The 25,834-nt window shown below is 40.1% G+C and overlaps 1 protein-coding gene across 1 annotated transcript; it reads right to left on the reverse strand.

The window, feature by feature from the left end:
• Window positions 1-399: 399 nt before the first annotated feature.
• Window positions 400-25,445, reverse strand: LOC104967846 (actin-binding LIM protein 3-like; the record flags this gene model as incomplete). Its single annotated transcript, XM_010797374.1, has 16 exons — window positions 400-825; window positions 2,803-2,832; window positions 5,320-5,461; window positions 5,785-5,849; window positions 5,971-6,108; window positions 9,442-9,492; window positions 11,882-11,990; window positions 12,604-12,633; window positions 12,752-12,913; window positions 13,426-13,506; window positions 14,010-14,068; window positions 19,133-19,220; window positions 19,625-19,718; window positions 20,643-20,769; window positions 21,832-21,944; window positions 25,262-25,445. Coding segments are annotated over 16 exons (1,550 nt in total), but the record flags the coding sequence as incomplete, so codon positions are not given.
• Between the last annotated feature and the right edge of the window lie 389 nt (window positions 25,446-25,834).

The raw sequence follows: 25,834 nt of genomic DNA on the forward strand, positions 1-25,834 counted from the left end.
GGTGGTTAATCTAAAACAAATTCAAAACCAGATACAGTACATGTTGTAATCAAGTAACTAAAGTGCAACAGAATAACGTCCTCATACCAAGACGAATAACCCTTCATGTTCCCAGGTGGCTAAAGTTATGTTGCAGTGATGTTGACACCTACAGCCCTCTATACCTTGTATTGTTTATATTGTAAGCAGTGGTGTAGTGGTCGTTGGACGCAGGGGATCGCCGTACCCCCACTTATTTGGAGCCCCCACTTTTTTGAAGCATGATTTGTTTTGAATAGTCCTAATAAATATAAAATCATTGCCAGTGTGATCAGTTGCAAGTGTGTATTTGTTGTAATAATGACGAAAACAATAGATTTCATAGTAATTGTAGGAGTCATTGTATGGGTGTTGTTGGTGTGTCAGTTTATTTAAGTTATATGTATAGTGCAATATTATTTTTGAACACTTGGTGGCGGGGTTTAGCTGCACCGGGTGTATATAAGAGGTCATAGGTGACAGGAGGACGAGGACACAGAAGGAAGAGAGCATACCGATTCCACCAGCCCGGCAGATGCTCACCACAACAACTAAACTGTACAATTAAACCCTGGTATGTACACGCTGAATAAACCTCATTATAAACTGCACCAAAGGACCGGAAAGTCATCTGTTTGTGTCTGCGTCTGGATCACTCTTCAGCCCTTCTGTGAAGTAATGGCAACAATATATAGGACATAGAAACAGGAAATTGCCATTACACACACAGTTAACATGATAGGTTGCTTACCCTCAGTCCATTTTTGCCGTAGCCTGGCAACGACGATGATTTGGCAATGCATGAGTCTGGAAGAACAAATATAAACACATAAGCATAAACAAACACATAAATTATGCAAACATAATAATAACACACTCAATTGATGAATGGGAGTGCAGTACCTCTATAAACAGGCAGTTTCCAGAGGATTCGAATTGTTAAGGGGCCCTGTGATGCTAATTTTTAGGTTTCTTATTCATATTTTGTGCCTCTACTGTGACATGTTTTTCTCATACTGCCTGTACTGCAGCACCTCTTTTCACCCTCTGTCGGAAACCAGACCACACCCTGCTCTGATTGGTTGAGCTGGCCGGCCCTGCTGTGATTTCTCAAGCAAATCACGTCCAATGTGTTGGAGCGCTAGCCAATAGAAGCGCCAGTGTTATGTAGTGATGTCACAGTGATGTACATGTGATATGGTTGTTACATTTACTCCCTTAATAGAAATAAATAAAATAGAATGAGATATTATTCTCTTCACCATTTTATATTTTACCAATAAAACCCCACCAAAACTCTGATTTCATGAATCTTTTTTAAATATGTATTTCCTTTTGTTGTCACGCCTGCAGCATAGTAGCATCTAACCGTTGGTAACCAGCAGCATCCTAGCGTCCTGTATTTGTGTTGTGCACTAATGTAATGAGGCAGCAGATGGCAGTGGAGTCACACTAATCCGCTCAAGTCATTTTTCCGTTTCTCTCACTTCTACTTTCACATCTTTGTTTCACTATTCCTTCTTCCTTCATCTTTCCTCTTCCCCTTCCTTCTCTCCTTCCTGTTCTTCTCTCTATTGGTCACTGCAGTTGTTCAATGGAATTAAATTACACAGTGATGTCAAAGAGCCGAGACAAAACACCCTGATGCAGTAAAAACGATTGAGCTGTGTGAGTGTGTGTGGGACGCTGAAATTATAATGGGTTTTCCTTCAACAACACACTTTCAACAAAAAAATGAGATACAGTTGAATAGATGAGTCATGGCGTGTCTCAGAAATATGTTTGTGCCTTGATGCCAAACAGTGTGAAAACAAATTGCCTTAGCAAGTTTATATTTATTTAGTCTATAGTCTCAGCTGCCATTTGAATCATTGCTCTTAAGGTTTTGGAGCAATTTGTTCAATCATTTCATCAGTTATTCTATTCTAATGGCACGATCCATGGCAAAAGTATTGTCTAGATGGTGTCCAAAAACATATTTGAAGCCAAGTTGGGATGTTATTGAGTTAGGATTAGGGATGCGCGGATTTGATACTCTTTATTGGTGTTGGTCTGATCTCATTCAATATTTATATCTTTCAACAACTGTCATTAAGACAAAGGCTTCATAGAGCATTAAGAAAAGTAATTTACACTTTGTATTCTAAATAATTAGATTGAAACTTTTGTACAAAGTTGCACTTTCAATTTCATTTTTTAACATTACAATGCTGCTGACCAATCGACATGCTGCTAACATTTTGGGTTCTAAAAAGTATAGATAAAATGCATTGTATGTATTTCTTTCTTCAAAGAAGTAGACAATCTCTTTCACAGTATGAGCTATAGTTCTATAAGGATTATGGCAAAGAGATCACAGTAACAAAAACACTCCAAACGTTTAATAAACAAAGTGATTTCATAGGACTCGTCTATCTTTACAATCAAAAGTGTCCTGTGTCACTGTGGCTTGACAAACAGATGGCCGAGGGGTTCAGGTCGGTGATCCTGGATCAGTGCCCGCTGCTGAAGAAAAGCTGCTAAACGCAGACCTAAGCTACAGAGACATTCATCTTCCCACCTGTAACCCTAAAGAAAGTGTGTGTGTGTGTGTGTGTGTGTGTGTGTGTGTGTGTGTGTGTGTGTGAGAGAGAGAGTTGATAACAATCGGATTTAAAGCTGAGCTGCAGAACAGGTAGGACGGAGAGGATCAGAGGGAAGATAGCCCACGGTGGAGCCGTCGCCTTGAGATGACCTCAGAGATACGATATCAGAAACACACTAATGAACCACTCTCACACTCACCGCTGTCTAAACTGTAGACGGACTTGGGAGCTGAGAATATAGAAACAGTGAGGAAAGAAAAGAAGAAGAAAAGGAACAAGGGACACTTCATTATTTCATGACACATACACCTCGGAAATACAACCTCTCTTGCTTCAAGTCAAAACTTTTTAGTCCTAATGAATTATCAAAGAAGCATTAGCAGATATAACTTGTTCTTGAATACTGGTTTAGAAGCTCTTAGCGAAGTGAAGTTACCACATGAGATTATAAAGCTGTCATAGTTAGAGGACAAACAGAAATGAGAGGGCAGCTTTTAGTGGAAGAGAAATAAAAAAGGCCAGCTGTTGTGGGACATCTATAAAACATCAGCTGTGTGAAGATATGCCCCTGACAGCATCAACATGCCGACAAATCACTATCGCGACCTACACATCATATTAAATATGAAGCAGCATGGGCACATTCATGAAGCATCGAGCCGCACGTTCAAAATGCATATATTTACAGCAACCACCCACCAAACTTTGAGAAAAAATTATCTTAAAATGCAACAGATTATAATTACAAACATAGATGCCGGAATTTGGAAAATAGAAGTATAACTTTTATCTTTTTATTATATTAATTGATAAGTGAAAAAACGAATGATATGATAAAGCTCTGATGGGGTTGAACTGAGGCACAGTGGTGCTTTGCAGTACATTCACAATGCTGACATACTGATGTGGAGCAGGTGCAATGTTCACCATCTTGGATTAGCGTGTTAGCATGCTAACAATAGCCATTTAGCACTAAATATAAAACACAGCTGAGGCCAAAGGGCAATGTAATTCATTTGACAGCTATTTTGTTATAAACCAAAGTGTTGAACACACTGAAATGTTGACCAGTCAATAGCTGGAAGTCATTATAATTCATCCTGAGGGGAACATGAACGTGTGTATCAAGTGTCATGGCAATTATTGAGATTTTTCAATTATAACGACAGAGGTGAACCTAATGAAAGCACTAGAGGAAAAGTCACGGGATCCAAAAAGTAATTAGGGTTAATCCGATTGGGGACCATAAATGCCTGATTAAAAAGGTTCCAATCCGTTTCGTAGATCTTAAGCTATTATCAAATGTAAGTAAAAACTTTAAACTCCCATTGATTCAAAAGGAAAACAATCAGGAGGTCACAAAAGTGATTTGAATTTATCCTCAGGGGACCATGAACGTTTTTATTGCAATTCATCTAATGGTATCAGTTATTCCTCTCTGTACTAAAGTGGTGGCCCAACTGACTGACATTGCTATCACCATCCCTAGAATGGAGCAAATTCATTCAATCCATTATTTAGTAGGAGTTCGTGTTGCTTCTATCCTACTGTGGGCATCCCATTTAGAAATGAACCTCCTCTGAAGAATAGATGAGCAAACACCTCTCAGTATTTTTCACATCAGTGTAATAACAGCAGACACTATAAACCCAGAGTGATTACACAGCAGTGAACACACACATTATCCACACCTCTCAGTCTGACCTCACTGTGCACAGAGCTCATTTCCCTCTCTCTCTCTCCACCACTCTCTGACCCTGATTTAGCTCGGAGCTTCATGTCATACATCTTCTTTGAACGGCTGTAAATTGCTCTAGCTTCTCACTCCGACACTCTTTTGAATAAAATTCACTCGCAATCTCGTTCGCTCTTTCCTTCTCTCTCCTGTTAACACTCTTTTTTATTCCCATTTGACCTCCACAGTCTCTCCTTTTTTGTCTCTGGGAACAATAAGAGAGCTAATATAGATACTATTATATAGAAAATGGTGAAAACATGCATTTCCTAATCTCAAACTTTTACAAACGCAGGCTGATCATCACCATTAACTTGACTGAACCAGATAAGATATTTAGCTGTGAACCTAAACACAGTCTCAAACCTCAAACAACTTTAAAGGATCATATCTGCATTTACTTTATTAACTACTTTTAAAAGCAGAGTTTACAATGATGCTTTAAATCAGTTTTGGCTTGTTTGGAAAACATCCATGGTTCCCAGTGGATACACCTGGTTACTTTAATGACTGCCTACTTTTTCCTGTAGCTCCAGGAATATGGTTTTGATAACGTTTTGTATGCAAGGTATTGAAGTGTTGGATCGATGGCCTTGATATTTGGTAAACACATGTCCAGATTAATTGTAATAACTTTGTCGATCCCTCTGCTTTTTATTTAGTGCCATCAACAGGGAAACTTTAGGGTTTGCAAATACTTAAATTAATATCTACGTAAAGACCCTGAAAAACATAATGGCATACCCAAAAGCCTCAACAGTATTTTGTTATTGGCGCTAATTAGCCACAAATAGACGTCAAGTATACAACATGTAGGTAAATATACAAAAGCAGCACTTTCTCTCAGATTTAAAGAAGTGACCACACACACACACACACACACACACACACACACACACACACACACACACACACACACACACACACACACACACACACACACACACACACACACACACACACAGCGGGCCACAGACTTACAGCCGTTGAGAGAGCTGTAGGCCAGGTTGTTCAGCGCCTCCTTGCTGCTACAGCGAGAAGTGCGCCTGCTGCTCCATTGGTCATTGTCGTGACAACCGGACCGCGCCTTCATCTCCTCCTTCAGGATCATCCTGCCAATTCCCTGCAGGGAGGAAAAAGGAGGAATAGAAGGATGGGTCAGATAAAGGGGCCAGAAAAGAAGGTGGAAAAATGGACTGATAGATGGAGCAATAAGAGGTGGTTAAGTGGGATGGATGCAGGGGTCAATATATGGTGATGGACTAGAGCAGGGAAAGGCGATGGTTGTTGTTTGGATGGATGGATATAGGGAAGGAGAAAGAAGGAGAGAGGAGCAGCATCATGTCCACATGTGAGGTTGGAAAGTGGCATTTAATTACCTAGCTCATTAAATATTAACAGTTTAAATATAAAAGGGAGAAGCATTAGAACCTCATCTTCTTTTACTTTGTTTATATTTTGATTCCATCCATCCTCTTCTCCTCCGGCAGAAAACCTCCTCACCCTGGAGACTGGAGAGAAATGGAGGAAATTAAAGTCAGAGAGAGATGGGAGGTAAAAGAGTAAATAGAGGTTTCTAAGCATGTCTGTTAGCAGAAATGTGTTTTTATTTCAAACAGGAGGGAGCCTAACCTTTTGGAGAGCCGGTATATGGGTAGTAGTTGGAGTCCGGGTGATAAATGCTGCTGCAGTTGGAGGTGGAAAGGCGACTGGAATTCAGGAGGTTCTCATTGGTCTTACTCTTAAAGACTGTCGGAGAAGCAGATATGTCTGAGGGAGAAGGAATAAACAAGAAATCCTCAACACAATTTGTGAGATCACAAAACCTTTTTCACTCAAGCATTGCTACAGTAGGCTAATTTCAATCAATCAATCAATCTTTATTTATATAGCCCAATATCACAAATGTTACATTTGTCTCAGTAGACTTTACAGTTTGTACAGAATATGAATACCCTCTGTCCTTGGACCCTCACATCGGACAAGAAAGAACTTCCAAAGAAACCCCTCAGTTAAAGGGGAAAAATTGAAGTTTTAATTGACATGCTTCAAATAAAAAACACAGCATTGAGAAAGGAAAAGTCAACCATGATGCAAGGAAGTTAACAAATGTTCTGCTTTACCAGGAATGGATTATTTGTTTCGCTTGTTGTTGGCCTAACTGAGGTTTTGTGTCTTTTCTTTGTGTGTGCATACAGGAGAAACAAGACGGACAAAGTAGTGTGTTTACTCACAGAAAGGGGGGGGGGCACAGCAGGGGGGAGGGAGGAGCAGAAGGCATCAAAAGCAAGTATAGAACAGAGAAGGAGGTCAGAGATGATGAGATGGGATATGATGCAAAACTTCCAGTAAGCATGCAAAGTTGTCAAGGTTGATGTTTTCCTTGTGAGGATGAAAGGATGCAATATCTTCAAGGAAATTGTTGATTTTTTTAAGACGGGTGAAGAGCGTGAGGGTGACATATAAGAAAGGTCGTATTTCTACTGATGCTGTGAATACATGAATGTGTCCTTTAATCTTTGGACCATCAGATCTTAAACTGGACATAGAAAAAATAGCAATATGTCTCCTGTTTGTGTGTTTTTGTATTCAGAAAGGGATTATGAGGTGATCTTTCCTTGTTTAAATGGGACTTTCATGCAGGATATATGCCAAACAGACAAGTTGTTGGCAGAGGGAAACAGCAACACCCTGAACCTGGTGATATCTATACATCTAAAATATTATAAGAAGCATTAAAAGGCACTTAAAGAAAACCATAAAACGTTCAGTTGTAATCATTTGATGGCTACATCTGCTATTAGGACGCTTGCTTTTATATTTGAGCTGCAGCCAGTTTTGACTTTGACATACATTACGGCACTAAGTATATATCGTATAAACCTGATTATGGCACTTTGCCTTAATATGAAAACTGCTCTATAAATGATTTGTGCTGTAAACCAAAATTCATCCACAGAGCCCAGATCACAGATTGCCTGCTCAGACGGAAGAGAGAGGCTTGTCAGCATTTTGCTTCTGGGGCGCTGTAAGTCTGCCCGACCTGCCATCTGAGCGCTGATGGATCACCCACACACTCTAAATATTTGTCATTGCTTCTCTTAGTTTTACATCACCTTTTGAATCGCAGATTAAAACTGTAGTTTCATCTCTGATGTGGCCACGTCTACCCACCATCAGAGCTATTTTTTGTTTGGTTTTCAGCCAGGTCAGCTGACAGTAACATTATTATCCCACACATATTTAGACTCCAATAAATAATGATGGTTGTGATGTGATGGGAAAACTACAATCCGCCTTGATCTATTCTGTAACTAATTAGACCCTCCAGAAAAACGCGGGCAAAAATCCTTGATTATGCGGGCTAAAATCCTTGATTATGCGATTAAACATGCGGGGTTTTATGTGATTTTATGCGGTGAAATTGCGGGAAGTTAGGAAATATGCGGAAAGTTGCGAAATATGCTAAATATGCGGGGGAAAAGAATAACAATTTTTTTAAATATTGGGCTGTCTTATTTATTCTCTCTCACACACAACCTGCCACTAACGTTAAACCCCTTTACTATTCAATTAAACACATTCAATGTTTATTTATTGTAAAAGCAATTGGGCTATTTTAATCTCACACACACACCACCCACCCCACACACACACACACACACACAACACACACACACACACACACTTCTCCGCCTCATTCTGTTTTCATTTACTCGTTCGTTATCTGACCAGCTTCAATCTTGTAGGCTACTCACTTCGTTTCTTGTAGCCCTCGAAAGGGTTTTGGAGGTTGATGCCTCGTGAACGGGAGTTGAATGGCTTTCTTGTCCGCAGCAGCAGAAAGCATTTTCGAATGTTTGAATGAATCAAAGTGGGTCGTCACCGTCGATTTTCTCTTATGCTCCAACACACAGTTGCACGGGGTGCAGAATAGTTTCCCCCCACTTTTTGCCCGGTCTTTAGTAGAAATGTTCGTTGGTAAATGAGCTCCATACAGTGTTGTTTACATTCTGTGATGCGCGAGCTGATGACGTCACGTCAAGACGAGTTAACTTTTTTTTCTTCTCAACTTTGTGTGGAAAAATGCGGGGATTATGCGGCCTTTTGATAAATATGCGGCTTTTTAAAAATCTGCGCCATTTGGCTGATTATGCGGTAAATTCTGCGATCGCAGAATCGCGTTTTTCTGGAGGGTCTAACTAATGCAGTATTCTTGTTTTTACACATTTAAAAATCTCTTCTAACCAGTTTTGTATTTTTAAGGTAACATAAGGCCAGGGATTGCAATGCTAAGCAGGTGGCCCACTGTGAATGTAATGTAGGAGAAACACTTACAGTATGACATTGAATATGGATCGGTCACACCTTGGCAGATAGCCACTCCCCTTAATAAGATAATTATAGGGGCTGCTATTAAGATCTGTGTGTAAGTTTAATTTATGTTTAAGCAACTTGATTTTGAGGTGTCTTTACTTACAGTTACATTCACTTTAGTAAAAAGGTGACTTGTGAATCCGATCAGTGACAGGTGGACAGTTTCATTCGCACTTATTGCTTCAGTTCGCCAATTAGACAGTAAAAATAATGTTTTCACAAAGAAGAAATGTCTCTGTACTAAGTCAAACCTTTTGTAGCAAAAACAATAATTGAAGCAAATGTAATCCAATTAAGCTAAATCAAAATGGAATTATCTAAGGATATTTTATATTTGTAGTTTTCTTCCAACTTCAAATCTAAATATTGGGCAAGACTTAGAGCCTATAAACCCTACAACCCAGGGCTAGACAATGAACAATCAACCAAAGAGCATTATTTGAGAAAACATTTGAAATATAGGACTAAACTATGGCTGCAGCCTGTGCAGGATTGCAAAACAAATGCTTTAGCTTCCTCTGTATTTATTTTGAGAGTTGTTGTCGAGGAGAATGGCATGTCATCAGAAGCACCAGATGTTAGACTGATCTTTTATCTAACGGATTCATTAAGTGAGACAAACAGAAGCATGTGTCATTGTGAGAATGCTTTTACAACCAACCGGCTGACAGGTAGACAGCCTAACACAAGCTATAAAGGAGACGACATTGTGAGGAATACACCAACCTTTTCTTTTATAGATGGGGGGTTTCCTGTAGATGTTGCTGTCCTCAGAATCTAAGGACAGAAACAACGAGGGGATGAGCGTGGAAAGAAGGGAAGAGTAGGGGAGGAGGAGAAGAGGAATAGAGGAAGAAGAGGAGAGGAGTCTGTATTTCCTTACTCATATTGTCCCACCAATTCAATTGTGTACATGTAACCGTTAATCTGACAGTGCGGGTAATAAACTGCCATGGCGGAGATACGGCCGTGCATCCAGACAACCTGATTGACGTGCAGAGAGGCTGACTAATACAGATCCAGGCTTATTACTGGATAGAGCAGCAGATGGCACAGGAATAAAGAAGAGGGAGGAGAGCAGTTGAAGGGTGGATAAAGGGCCGGATGGAAAAGATAAAGTGGAGGAGAGAGAAAGAATCAGAGATGACAGGAGCATGTACAGTATTACCTTGTAGCTCATATTTGGGGGATAATTGTGTTTTAATGGTGGTTTTGAGTGCTGGATAAGCACTACTACACATTACTGCAATATAAGAACAACTAAAATAAGAAAACATTATAAATACTTCCAAATGCCGCACAGTGTACCACTAAATCTTCCAAAGTTAGAGGTTTGACTCCCAGTGGGCCATCAGAGCTAAATTTGTATGCCCTCGTGATACCGCAAAGCACTTTGGATAAAAGCATCCACCAAATACATTTCGCTCCGTGTTGAAAAGCATGAAGGGAGTGCTGTCGCAGGGGCTGGCAAGGAATAACAGCCTTGGAAAAACCGGAGAGGGGACATTCAGTGAGAAATGGAAAAGGAAGGAGGGAATGATGGAGGGAAACCAAATGCACAGCTTGCAGTGAAAAGCAAAGGCCTTTCAAAGTGAAGGGAACAAAGACAGATTGAAACGTTCAGGGGCATTAAGTTGATAAAATGGACGGTTGATGGGATTGTTTAAATAAAATGATCTGGTATTAGTTGTTAGATTACAGCGCTCATATGTTATACAAGAGCTGCAGATCAGTAAGATAAATCAGACAAAGGATCACTGCTGGAGTAAAATGAAGCGATGGTTCATTTTCTCCTCTGCTAAGATGGTGTTGGAAACTCGCTCGGGATCCAAAATTGTATAAGATTAGTTTTCTTTATCAATGGATCTATGAAATATAAACTAAAAAGTGAAACATTCCAGCCACAGTTCCAAACAGCCCAAAGTAGAGTCTTAATGTTGTTTTTGTTTCACTCATTCAAAACCCAAAAATATTGCCAATCAATTAAAATGGAAAAAAATGGAAAATGCTATCAAAATAAATGTATATAAATACATTTTCTGTCAACAACTGACTTCAGTAATTGTAATTATGCTGATAGTTATTTCAAATGACAACATGTCACTAAGGAATGAGGTTGTGTGGGTTAGGAGAGCTATACTCTGGTTCTGGGGTCAGGGTCAGGGTTCTAGCTAAATATAAATACTTGTGATGATTAAAGAGGCCCTATTATGCTTATTGGGGTTTTCTCTTTCGTGTAGTGTGCTATATAGATTTTCATGCATGTCAATTGTCTGAAAAAAGTGTATTTCCCATCAGCTCCCCCCCTGCCTGAAACACTGTGATAGTAGTCCTTTGTTAACTTCCTTAACATAATGACATCACTTTGTCGCGCTACTTTTGGCTAGCGCTCCAACATATTATACGTGATAGGCTTAGGGGCGGGACATCTCTAAGCCTTTGACCAATCAGAACAGAGCCGGCCAGCTAACCAATCAGAGCAGACTGGGCTCTGGTTTCAGACTGAGGGTGAAAAGAGGTGCTGCAGCACATATGAGAAAAATAAAGAGCTTTTTGAAATTAAAGCAAGTAAAAATGTCACAGTACAGTAGAGGACATGAAATACAAATATGAACCTGAAATGTGCATAATAGGGCCCCTTTAACGGTTAGATTGATTCTAAACTCTATTTGAGGGTGGGTGAGGTTACAATCTGATATTTGTAACTTCAGGTTAGTGGTCAGCTTTGTAGATGACGGCCTACCTGGCACATGGAAATGCTTTGGGGCTTGGAAGGAGGTGGTGGTGGGTGAGGAACACCTGGGCTGACTGTAATAAGGTGAACTCCTGCCACTCTCACTGCCTGCAGCCAGTGCAGCCAATCACAGTGAGAGAAACCAAAGCATGAGCAACAGAATGGCCCGAACACACTGATGAATTACTGTGTGTGTGTGTGTGTGTGTGTGTGTGTGTGTGTGTGTGTGTGTGTGTGTGTGTGTGTGTGTGTGTGTGTGTGTGTGTGTGTGTGTGTGTGTGTGTGTGTGTGTGCCTGTGTGTGTGTGTCAGGGGACATGACACCCACTCAAAGAGCTCGAACATCTTTCCAGTTAGGGACTTCCTGCTTTCTGTGTACATATGTGTGTGTCTGTGTGTGTGGTGCATGTATATGCTTGAGTGGGCACATTACCGGGGAGATAGTAATGCAGGGGGGAGCCTCCGTGGCGGCTGTGTGAGGGAGAGTCAGTGAAGGCGGAGCTGGAACGCCTCGTCCTCAGCTCAACGCCGTCCAAGAGATCCTGGAGAGAGAGATAGAGAGAGGCTGCCTTAGAGTAATGTGTTTTTAAGGCTTTTATAGGCCTTTTAACTGCAAAGCAATCACAATTTGAATGAGGTAGTTTGTCATTTCGGGAAATTTGATTACTTACTTTTTGTGGCAGAATATGGATAGGAGTGATACCCGCTAAATAGAAGGCTTGAGCAGCTTCATTAACACTAAAACTTGATCTGCACCAAAACAGCTATGTTTGAATATAACAAGTTGTAGTTTAGCAAGGAGCTTATTCATTTATCTGTCCGTTTTTAGATGTTTTGCCTACCTTCTAGGAGGCCATCATTAGAACCATTATTTGCCAACGTGACAACTGAGCTTTCTCTTTCCAAAATGTATAATTTGTTTACTTTCCTCTGCAGAACTCACTGAAATAATTGATATGTGAGGTGACATGAGGTGCCATTGGGCTAACCAGTGAGGTGGCCCCCGTTTGACCAAATGCATGCAACCAATAGAACCGAAACAATCAGAGATTAATTTGTTGTGGACCTGGTGCCCATCCCTGCTGCGGTTTGTTGATATTTCACAAACAACCCTATCTTTCGTAAATCTTGATTCTTGATGGATGGAGTACTTACATGAGAGTATGCTGATAAGGAGCCCAATGACTGGATGAGAAAAACAAAACAATTGTCTTCAAATGAATCATTTAACAAAAATGTCAGTTTTAAAATAAAAAAATGATGCGGTAACTTCATGATTGATTGTGGGCATGTGTGTGTGTACCTGTACGCAGCTGTATCTCTCCAAAGTGTCATCAGAGTTGTGTGTGTGTGCATGGTCCGCCTGATAAGGGATGATGTCAGGCCTCTGGTTGTCATAGATGGCTTTGACCCGGGGCAGAGCCGCCAGCTGCTTATAGTCCAACACTTCACCGTCGCCTTTGGACTGCAAGAGAAGGAGAGAGAGGACATGGAAAAGAAGTAGAACATTGGGCGTAAATAGACATTTAGGAAAATAAATGCACACAAACACAGACATGAATTAAAAGAAACAGAAGGATACAGAGAGGTGTGAACAAACAGTTAAAACTTACAAAGACAGAGTAGACCAAAATAAACTGGTGAGTATGTCATATTAAATATCTAAAGCCTCGATACATGACAATTTACAAACAACTTAAGACCAATCTACTATAAATTAGGTTATACAAAATGAAAAAAAGGGTCTTAAATTGACTTTAGACACATAATGATGACTCTACGTTGTTGCAGACAGAATAAAGCCGGGGAGAGAGCAGGGAGTCTGCATGGAGACAGATAGTGTTGGCAGAGAGAGCTGTCAGCGACTCTTTGTGCTTCTGTCGCTGTTGGTTGGATTTTGATTGACGGCAGTGACAGTGACAGCTGAGGGCGTAACCATAGCATTGATGGCGTAACCATGGCGACGACGGTACTCACACAGATGAGCCGGTGAGGGGAGCCGAGGAGAGGAGAGGAACCCGGAGAAGAAATGGACACCGTCTCCGAGGTGCGCCTCAGCTGGTGGGACAGATGGGAGAGGGAAGTTAGCTCAAATATACAAAAGACATGTTATTACATACTCAAGGTAAAATATTAATGATGATAGTAACAATACTTTCTCTTGCTCCCATAAAATTGATAATCTTTATCATGGATGATTACAAATTGAGAAAGTTATCTTTACCTGTGTTCTTACAATGTGGGACCATACTTTTACAATACGGTATATTTAGACTAAATTAACAACTGGTGTAATGTAAAAAAATATATAATTATAATAAACCTAAAGAAAAGCCATTAACTCTAGATTTTCAAGACACTATCATTAAAGTGTGTCCACTATAAAAACACCCATGTTAACTACATACCACAAGTGTTTCGCTTCTCATAAAACAAACTAGTTTAGAAACAAAGCATAAGAAATGTCTGACCCAGAGAGCCAAAGAGAAACACAAAGAGAGGACAGAAACAGAAGTAGAGAGACATGGCAGGGACTTGTGGGTATTTTGAGTATTGCCCACCCTCAGTTTCCTCTCCAGTCGAGCGGCTTCTTTACACATGGGGTGCCAAACCTCTGAACCTGCACACAAACACAAAAACAGACTACCTGGTTTACTGTGTGTGGGCAGCAGCCATACCGTTTTATGTGATCCTATAAAGAGCAGATCAGCCTTTCTCAAGTGCATGGACATAAATCTCACACACACACACACACACACACACACACACACACACACACACACACACACACACACACACACTGCATAGTGGAGGCAGTTTGTCTGGTCTGAGGACAAAGGATGTATGCCTTCATGTCTCCCCACACAAACAAACAAAGAGGAAGACGGAGAGAGAGAGAGAGAGAGAGAGAGAGAGAGAGGGAGAAAGAGAGAGGAACAGATTTCTAAACATGCTAGCAGTGTGGTTCAACTAAGCGATAGCAATGTCAATGATGAACTACCACTTTGTCCTCAAATATCTCGACTATCAGAGGGATTGTCATAAAATGATGTTTATTTTTACTTCTATATACCGATTCCAATAGAAGAAAGTGCGTATCACCTGATACAGATTAAAATGAAGTGCTTTTAAACAAACCAAAAAACATAATACTGTTATTAATAGCTGTATACTGTGTAGTAGAGTAACCATGTAAGGCTGTGATATGATTGCTATCATTGTTGTACTGACTAGCTCAGGTTAAACACATATTAACAAATATATATATATATGTACAGACAATGAATGCCAATAGAAGTATCTAACGAGTTAGCCATCTCACTTTTTTATTATCTCATCAATCGGGCCAAATTGCACATCTATTCCATTATTCTCCTTGCATGCTAAACATATCCACTTCTTTGACATCAATGTGCTTTAAAAGTCATGCTTAAAATACTTTTGAATGGAGAAAAGCAACTTGACTGTAGACAAAAAGGATGAATTGTGAATGAATGGAGGCTTTGACATCGTTTTCATAACAACAAACCACTATGTCAGGATGTGATATGCATGTGGATGGTAATAATGACAGTAATACATCCGCTCTGTACACACACACACACACACACACACACACACACACACACACACACACACACACACACACACACACACACACACACACACACACACACACACACACATTTTCTCAGGCCTTTAGGCAACGCAGTTACCGAATGGACTCCGTTAGATGATCATGACTCTAATATACAACTACACTATCAACACCATTAATCTGAGCTGCACACACACAACCACGCACAGACACACTGAGACAACACACACACAGGCAACAACCACACACTCTCACACACAAAATCAATACTGTAGACAGAAACCATGCGTGGTGATTCAGTGCACCCCCGTCCCACCCACTCTCCTCAACCCTGCTGCCGAACAGATGTATGGCCCTGGACTCGGGGTGCTTTATCTCCCGGCTGAGGAGAATCTAAATGCTGCAGAGGGAAAGGGATTCAATCCAAAACAATGGCGCTGCACATCACTTCTGGGAGAATTAGCTGCCGGAAATTTGTCACAAAATGATAACTCAAATGAAACCTACTTCTCTGTCTTTTCAATTAGGAGCAAAGCCTTAGGTGTGTTTGGGCAGACCTTTATTTCTACTCTTTTCTCGACTTTATCCAAAATGTGGTTTATCAGGGAACAAAACAAGCCTCTTTATGTTGACTGGTGATACTCAAAAGAGCGAATGAAGGCAGTCAGAGAGATCTAGGGAAGTGATATTGACATTTGGGTACCACTCTACAATAAGACTACCCTTATAAAGGATTCATAAAGGGTTTATAATTAGGTGGTTAATTAGGTTGTAAACACTTTATTAATCATTAAGAACCATTTATAATCCAGTTCTAATAGTTTTCATACATCAACAAAGGCGCACTATTTGGCAAGATGACTAAGCCTTATATTGGCTACCTAGCTTACTCCGTCTTCTTCTTCTGCCATCATCCTTGGTATCTGTTGTTCACTGAGGTGATTCCCCCCCTTCCATCTTGATGTTTCTTGGCATCTCTTTATGACCATTTATTTACGAGTTACTAACATGTATAACTACCAAAAGGGAGCCTTGCTGATTTTTCTTTTTGTATTTACTTTTTAATATTTACTTGCTCTATATTTTTCTGTATTATTGTGTTGCACTGTTGGAGAAGCCTGGGAACTAAGATTTTCATCGACATAACTACGCTATGTTCGTATGACAAATAAAGAACCTTGAACCTTGAAGTGTAAAACAAATCACCATTTATTAATGAGTTACTACCATTCATAATAAGGTTTAGCAGTACAGATAAATGTGGGCTCACTATTTGGCAAGCAACCGGTCACAGTTACCCTGTTTATCTCATGTCTTATAAAAGCTCATTAATGATTTTATAAAGTGTTCACAACATGATTAATAAATAAATTACAAACTATTCATAAACCCTTTATAAGGGTAGCCTTATTGTAAAGTGGTATCGACATTGTGCTTGTGTCATTTGAAATTCTAATGTTATAAAGCAGCAGATATTCAAATAGCCTCTGGAGTTTTGCTATTTGCTGAATCGTGTCGCCGAAGACTGTCCTTTTATATATTCATTTTCCTTTACCTTCCAAATGTCGGTTCACTTTAGCATTTATTGAGAGAATAAGAAAAGCAGAAAGGGTGTATTAACTCTACTACATGGAGGTGGGACCATTTCTTTTTAAGGCAACACATTCGATTTCCCCAAACAAACATATTCTGTTTGGCCCCACTGATCAGTCCACTGCGGCCAAACAAATAAATAAAAATGTTGTTCTGAGAAAAAAATCGAAACACAATTGTTAAATTATTGGAAGCGCCCAATAAATTCTCTTAACTATTTAGGATCAATACTGTCGTTTTAACAGCTTGAAATATATCACATTGACAGGAGCACTGATATAAACCTGACTTGGCCTTAAACCATTAGCTTATTAATTATTTATTCGTCACTGAAAGACATTTTTACTAAAGACGTATAGTTAAACCTTCTTAGATAGGAAGATGTGATTGTTTTTCAAAGTTTTGTATTTATTTAGAACCAAAATCATAGAAAAAGATTTGAAAAACAGTGGACGTCTTCTGAACTGATGACGTTTAGTAACACCTAAGATATGTTTGAAAAATGCTGAATAGTGAGAAGGAAATTCAGGGAGTTAATTAACTTACTACGTCCATCCGTCTATTCATTTAAAAAGAATCAACATTCCCAATTTGTTTGTTAAATAGTTCTCCATACCACACACACACACACACACACACACACACACACACACACACACACACACACACACACACACACACACACACACACACACACACACACACACAAACANATGTGTGCGAGCATGTGTGTGTCGTAATTGAGCGTGGTCTCATGAGGGTGATTGCTCAGCCCTCCTAAATGTCTGAAGTCATCAAAAGGAGTGAATGTAACCTTGGGGCAGCTCACCAGAGCTGAACACACACACACACACACACACACACACACACACACACACACACACACACACACACACACACACACACACACACACACACACACACACACACACACACACACACCTGCATTCATATGCAGACACACTGTTGTGCAAAACTTGCTTTTAAGCGGATACAAGGAAAAAAAGACGCTTGCAGGTATTTACAGCCATAGATAAATATACACACACACACACACACACACACACACACACACACACACACACACACACACACACACACACACACACACACACACACACACAGTACAATATGCAAATGCTTAGTTTTACTGGTGGCTGTGAGCGGGTGAGCAGCAGAATGTCAATGAGGTGAAGAAGGAGATGTCAACTTGTCCGCCACATGTTACGGTACAGTTGCTCTACATTTAATCTCACCTCGGCCAGGCTAAAGCGTGTGTGTGTGTGTTTGAATTCCTTTTTCCCTTTCACCGTTATCTTGAAGGAATGTTTGTGCAGTATATAATTGCATGGCTTTTATATTCACATGTCGCCTGTGTACACAACCATATCTCCGACAGTATGTTGAGCTGATTTGCATTAACATCATGTTTGCAAGAAAATGCTGCCACTTTCTTCAACATATCAGGACATGCTAACATTTAAACTCACTGCTAAATATTTACATTGTGATTCCTACAGTATAAAGTATATGAATTCAAACTGTGTTTAATATGTTGTTCAAATGAAGGCCAGGCATACAGTAGACCATGGAGAAATTATAAAATGCCCTTCCTGTTGCCAATTAATCATTTCAGAGGACCACAGAAATATGAAGCAAAAGGCATACAAATTCAAGTTGTCCCACACGGTCAAAAGGGTTGGCCAGCGTCCTCATATAAACCTGTTTTAATGCATGATTGAGCTTATTAACTTTAATTACTATTATCTCATTTGTAAAACAGAAGCTCCTAGTTGATTACATTTAAACCTCCGGTGAAGGCGTTTCATTCAGATTAATTGTGTCAGCAGCAGAGTAATGGACAGAGAGGAGGCGAGGGTTGAGAGGTAATTGACTCCAACCTTTGTGTGTACACAGAAAACATGAGCTGGGAGAAGGCATGTGCGAGTGTGCATTTGTGTGTGTGTGTGTGTGTGTGTGTGTGTGTGTGTGTGTGTGTGTGTGTGTGTGTGTGTGTGTGTGTGTGTGTGTGTGTGTGTGTGTGTGTGTGTGTGTGTGTGCATTTGTGTGTGTGTGTGTTTTTACCAGTGAGTGTGGTCGGGAGTGCTATATGTGAGATCAATAAGCTATATAACGGTGCTCTGTTAAAAGCAGTCATTTATCAGGAAGCCGTATCCGATTGCTCTCTAACTGTATCAACCACAGACACACCGACCAGTCGCGCGCGCACACACACACAGACACACACACACACACACACACACACACACACACACACACACACACACACACACACACACACGCCTCTGTATACTTGCAGGGTTCAGCGGATTTAATAGATGCTAAAAGTCCATATTATGCCTCTTAGCTACAGTATATGTTGAAACTCTTTTGTAGAGCCATCTATTCACAAAGCTTATAATCGATTCTATAGATTTGACATATATTTTGTTCCATATAGTACCATTTCATGGCTCTCCTCTCCTTCCTCACCTGTGATGTACATTTCCGCTCCTTCCAAGAACATCGTGTGACAGCGAGCACACCGGGCACAGCTGGGGTGGTAACGCTTCCCTCCAGCCTGAAGGAGAAGGAAAGGAAGGGAAAGGAAAAGTGAGAGGAAATAAATAAGGCAGAGAGCAGCTAGAGCAGATCACACAAATGAGGAAACGAGAACAAAGTGGTGATAGGAAATGTAGAAAAAGAATGAGGAGTGGGGAGAGGCACGATAAGAAATAGGAATTAATTGGGGAGAGGAGATGGGAGAGTGTTGCTTTGTTGGTTTTTCCAAAGCTGCTTCTCCATCAGTCAACACTTCGCTCCTTTAAAGAGGGACAGCTGCGTTTTTTCGCAGCTTTTTATAGACCGACACACACACATGCCTGCATACAAACCCACACTTTCTGTCACACAGAGGAAAAATATGCTCATACTCAATCTTGTTCCCATTTATCTTTAGCATGCACACATGAAAAATGCACTCACCTCAAGAACTCTTCCGCTGATGTAGCGGTTACAGCTGTCACACCTGATCCCAAACTGAGTGTGGTAGTCACTCTCACAGTAAGGGATCCCATCCCTGCCAGGGACAAACAAAGATGTTCTCACTTTGATTTTACCTTCTGTTCCACTATTATCTATCCTGTAACACATCGTTTTGTGATACGCGAGTCAAGGTACATAAATCAACTGGAGCAAAGCCAAATATTTTTCAGTGTGACTTCCAAGTATGAACATGTAAATAAATACTGTGGGTGTCTGTTAAAGGGGACCTATTATGCAAAATCCACTTTTTCATGTATTTTATACATAATCATGTGTCCCCTCTGTGTAAAGAGATTCAGGAGAAAAGATTCTCTCACTTTTTGTCCTGAGCTGATCAGATTTTGGACACTTTATGATGTCATAACGATTTCACTTGTTACTAGTTGGTTGTTAGCCAACAACCATTAGCCAATAACCAACCAAGGTAACCCCCGCCCCCCCCACCTTATCACCTGAATCTCCTCCTAGAGCACCATTGTGTTATTTTTAACCAAATATCTCTCAGAGGGGCGTGGGGAGTGGCTCCTTATTTCATCTAAAGTAACAGACAGAGAATCAGCACTTTTGAAACAGGGCTGAAACAAAGGGGATTATGGGATGCTACAATGCACAATCTGTTTGGTATTTCGAGCCAGACATTTCAGAGACATGTTTTGTATATATATCTGAGACCTATAATATACTGATGAATGTATAATAGGGGACCTTTACAGTTAAAAGTAGTTTACAGTAATTACCGGTTATTATCTTGCAAATAAAACTTGCTGATGGAAAAAAGTATCTACATTTCTTGCATGAATTGCCATAATAAGAGTGCTCCAAGTTTATTATAACACCTGCTTTAAGCAAATTGGTTACAAAGCTTCAGATATGAAACGGAGAACGTGGATCGCTTGAGAAATCTTTGATATTGGCTGGAACATTAGCTACAGTACAGACATCAGATCAAGCCACCTACTTGCTGATGTACTCTCCAGTGAGCGGACAGCCGCACGTTCGGCATTTAAAGCAGCTGACGTGCCACTGCCTCTCCAGAGCCAGCAGGGACTGTCCCTGCTTGATCTCCTCCCCACAGCCGGCACAGTCTACAGGAGAGAGGGAATGCAGCATTGAGAAACACATAAAGATAAGAGCACCTCCAACATTAACATCCCCTCCCTCCTCTCTGTCCTTGTCTCCCTGCCAACCTCCCATCACTCCTCTCCTCCTTCCTCCTCATCCCTCGTTCCTGTCCTCATCGTCAAACTGTCTTTGCCAGATGGAGCGACCAGAACCAGGCTAAAGAATACCTGGAGCTGCAGGCCACCTTCTCTGTGTGTGTGTGTGTGTGTGTGTGTGTGTGTGTGTGTGTGTGTGTGTGTGTGTGTGTGTGTGTGTGTGTGTGTGTGTGTGTGTGTGTGTGTGTGTGTGTGTGTGTGTGTGTGTGTGTGTGTGTGATATGTTTTGCAGCATTTGCTGGTCAGTAAAACTCTTCAGGTGTTTATGGATGACAACAATTAAATTATTAAATGTTATAAATATAAGGAGGTGACCTAAAATCATTGCAACAGATGATGCTTGTTACTAAATGACCAAAACGCATGCACGTTTTTTTTTAGTTGGTTGCACAGCTTTGGTGAAGCTGCTTTATGTCACACTGATATCAAAGGATAACGCTGGTGCTATGCTATACTTTTCATATTTTCATCAAACCCCATGAATGAAATAAAACAAACGCACCAAAGACTTGATTATTCCTTTACGCCAAAGACAGAAAAACAGACCAATGAGCCACACTGTGTGCACTACTGCACTTCAGTCTTTTCATTGGATTTATTGACAAACAATAAGAAAAATGAAGACTTTATTACTAAAAGCTGGAGGGCTACTGGTTTCAGCAGTTTCTCTTATTTGTTGGAGAAGAAAAACTACACCTTTGCTCGTTTAATTCGCTGGTGAAGACCATCCTGTGCCTTAAAAGGTGGTGAGTAAGCCTTTGAGATAAGAAATACATCTATTCCACAATGTAGGAATACACTGCATTGCCTCAAAATGGGATCTAATTGGCTGCTGGCAAGGATCAGAGGAGTAGATTTTACAGTATAATTATGGTCAATTGGTCTGTGTGTGTGCATATATTTGTGTGTGCGTGTGTGTTTGTTTCTTACAGCTTGGCCCGTGAACCTTGACGGGCTTGTCGCTTTTCAGAGTGTGTGAGCACTGCTGACACACACACTTCTTCTCACAGAAGGTCACCCTGTCTCCAATTGGGAACGGACTCCTGAAAGAAACACACAGTATTTCAGTAGAGCTATGCAGATATAGTTATACTAAGGTTAGGTTGCCAAATTCACGGAAAAGTCACCTCCCAACCCGTACTGATAGAGTATGTATCTGTGCAGAAAGATACAACACTTTGATTTGCAGACGTTTTGACAGATGGAACTGATTTTGTAATCCCAACATAATGGATGTGAACAGAATAGAAGCTGTTTGATATGAGATCAAGATTGCATTTTGTCTGCTTTTGACATTTAAATTAAGTTCAGTCAGACAACTCACTTGTTTCTTAATATGTTTATTATAAGCAGCATATAGTTTGAGTTTGGCGTCTAGGGTCGGGCCTCATCACTCCACAGATTTACAGAGTACATTGAGTGATGATAACTATCCCCCGAGCCTACAGGTGGAAGCTGGGGTGGAGCTGGGGTGGTGGTGGGGCAGGCAAGCAGCAGCAACATGAAACACAGCAGCAGGAACATGAACATAGCAATAGCAAGTGAACACAGCAGTGCAGCAGCAGCATAGCGAGGCAGAAGCAGGAAGACCTGGCAGCTTATATAGAGCGGCATGTTTAGGAGAATGTGTTTGGTTGGTTGTAAGAGGGACGAGGTGCGTCACGTGTTAATGTATGCTACTCGAGTTGAATGCCTGAACTAGCTCGCAGGCTTCTCCCCATTTAATGAAATCATAATTTCTCCCATAGCACCACTTTCATTGCTTCTCTAATTCCCAACTGAAGAGTGTATATTAAATCAATAGACCTTTAATATCCAGATGAAGGGGGGGATTATATTTCAGACTTTTTCCTAAAGAAATAAATCAGAAGTTTCAAACTAATCCCTGAGTTCCACACAACAATCTCCTCATCACCTGATATTATTTCTCATATTTGGTGACACATTGCACATTCACTCTAGTTTGCAGAGAATATGGTTTCATCATACCTGACTGAATTATTAATACAAGGATGCAATAAAGTATAAATCAAAACATGCGGCAATGCCTTTCAGCCCAAGGGTTCAGCTGTAGCCACACTGTGAGGGCAAAGGTGTGCACCTGCAATGCAGCCTCAATAAATCACATTTTTATCATTGTACACAAAAATATGTCAGCAGGAGATTTCCAAAACTCTTCTGGTAGAAAATAAACAAACTAATACCCTGATAAATGATCATGCTGTATTCAGGACTACATGTTTGTATACTTGTTTGACATAAATTGATGAATTTGAGATATGTCCATTTTGTCTAAAAGATCTGCTTGTTTGTTCTCTTTTTTTACATTTGGGTATTCAACACTTGAACTTAAGTTTAGCAAACAGATACTTGGAAAGCAAATCCGCTTGAAGACCTAACAATTCCCAAATCGTTGATGGTATAATTCATTTTATTAATGCGGATGTATTTTCTTATATATAATTGAAGATTTTTCTAGATTTCTTCTTTGGTGATCGGCTATATTTAACACTTGGGATGTATCTATAAAAGGTAGAGAAGGTATTTTATAACAATCCATGATGCATCAACTGTGTTAAAAGTAAATAGACGTTGCTATACCTGTAGATATAACTTCATAACTTAAGTCAATACTGCCCGGCTTTATTATGTTTTAAGCCTCTCTTCTGGTCAGAGTTGTACACACATCAGAGAAGTGTTGGTGTGTTCGGTTGATGCACAGACAAAACTTCATTTAAGAGACACAATTTTATAGCAATATGCTGACAGACATTTTCAAACGATTTTGAATGAGTTTCATTTGCAATATCAGTATATACAGTTCTTATTTACACACGCACACACACACACACACACACACACACACACACACACACACACACACACACACACACACACACACACACACACACACACACACATTCACACACACACACACACACACACACACACACACACACTCATGGGAAGACTCCAAAAACTGTCACTATAAACAAACTAAAGCTTAATGATCCATCTTTACATCTCGCACACTGAGTGACTGATAGCCTTTATATATTTACTGTACTGCTTACAGTCACACTTTGTCTGCCAGCCACTTATCATATTCCCTCCAGCTTTGAGTGAACTGAACTGAAGCCAAAACTAAATGTACATGATATATAATAAATAAAGTGAGACCAGCCATCTAAAACATAACTAAGCGTTTCTTCCATATGAAGTGATTCCATTTGTTTTAGAAATCAAATTGTATCAATTGTTCTTGGATGTGATCTTTCATCTACTGTTTGCTTCTTCTGATACACAAAAAACAATTACAACTATTTGTTATATATTATCTAAGGACAATTTAGTCCTGGAAATTTCATGTAGAGTCTGAAAGATGGAGAGGCAGGTTGTGTCGAGTTAAAGACACGATCAAGTTGCATTGTGGGAAGTGTATAATCAAGGTGTTTTAAGGGTCCATACAATCACAAACTCCACAACTTTAGGATGCTAAATCACTGATGAACCTCTTTAAGTACAGTAGTAAAATAGCAACGGTTCATTGTGAATTATGTGTTTAAAACATAGTACTGCACTCCCCATTTATTTTCAGTAAAGCACTTTGTGACAAACCCTGGCAAAGGAGCGCTGCACTAATCTTTGATTTGTTACTTTTAATAAGCTATAAGAAGTTTTATTAACTGTGAGGCTTTCTTTACGGTCACCCACGGTCCAGACTCTGCAGCAGCTTCGCTGTGCACTTGTCGCTGAAACCCAACACAGACACAGACATTAAGTGGCCCGCAGAACTCGTACATCTAAGCATTTTAATTGTAATGGGGCACTGGTGGTATTCATGGAGATGTGAACAGACTTGCAAAGTAATTATGCCACAGCTCGAGAGTCTCATTTGTTGTTGTTGTTGTTGTTGTTGTTCTTTGCCAAGAAAATCCCCAAATGATAAAACTCAATAATACAATGATTATAAAACAATTCAAACATTGGAATGCAAAACTCCTTCTACAATCATCGCCAACTAAACTATATTTCCAATATATCGTATTTTACCACCTTTATTAGGTCTACCAATATTTAATATTCCATCCGTCACATACTTATGTAAATATAATACCTTGCTTTATATCTTGTTATTGTTCATTTGTAAATTCAACATGTATATTTTCTACTTTCTTGTTTATTTCTTGTCTTTACATTTGTATTGTACAATGCCATGTCTTTTTATGCTGCTGCAACACAAACATTTCCCAAATTGGGATCAATAAAGTTCTATCTTATCTTAATAAATTCACACAGCAACTAAAAGGATGTTTCTGAATATGAGGAGTATGTTGTGACTCCACACACACTTGTTTACCTGCAGATGCTGCACACGAAGCAGTGTGGGTGGTACGTCCTCCCCAGGGCAGAGACCACCTCCCCAGTGATGTACTGGCTGCAGCTGTCACACTGGGTCCCATGGAGCCGCTGGTAGTCCTCAGTGCAGATGTACTCTCCGGAGTGGTGGAAGAAACCAGAGTGCACCAGATCACAGCCACACACTGAACACACAGAGAGAGACAGAAAGAGAAACAGCTCGCATCACTCCCCAGAAATACAGGAAGAGAAAAATGATTCAGTGGGAATATCAATGAGATAACATTTGGAGTTAGAGAGCTGTTCATAAGTAGTTTGCATGCATCAGGAATTTCTTATCATAAGCCATATCATGACTTTATACACATCAATACATATGATCAGAGGTGGGAAGTAGTGGAGTACAAATACTTTGTTACTGTACTTAAGTACCTTTTTCTGGTATCAGTACGTTTTCTGACAACTTTTTACTTTTACTTCTTACATTTGTAACACAAATACCTGTACTTTCTACATCTTACACTTTGAACTCAAATACCTGAACTTTCTACTTCTTACATGTTGAACACAAATA

This window comes from Notothenia coriiceps, unplaced genomic scaffold (genome assembly GCF_000735185.1).
Source record: "Notothenia coriiceps isolate Sejong01 unplaced genomic scaffold, NC01 NC01_scaffold00037878, whole genome shotgun sequence".
NCBI lineage: Eukaryota > Metazoa > Chordata > Actinopteri > Perciformes > Nototheniidae > Notothenia > Notothenia coriiceps.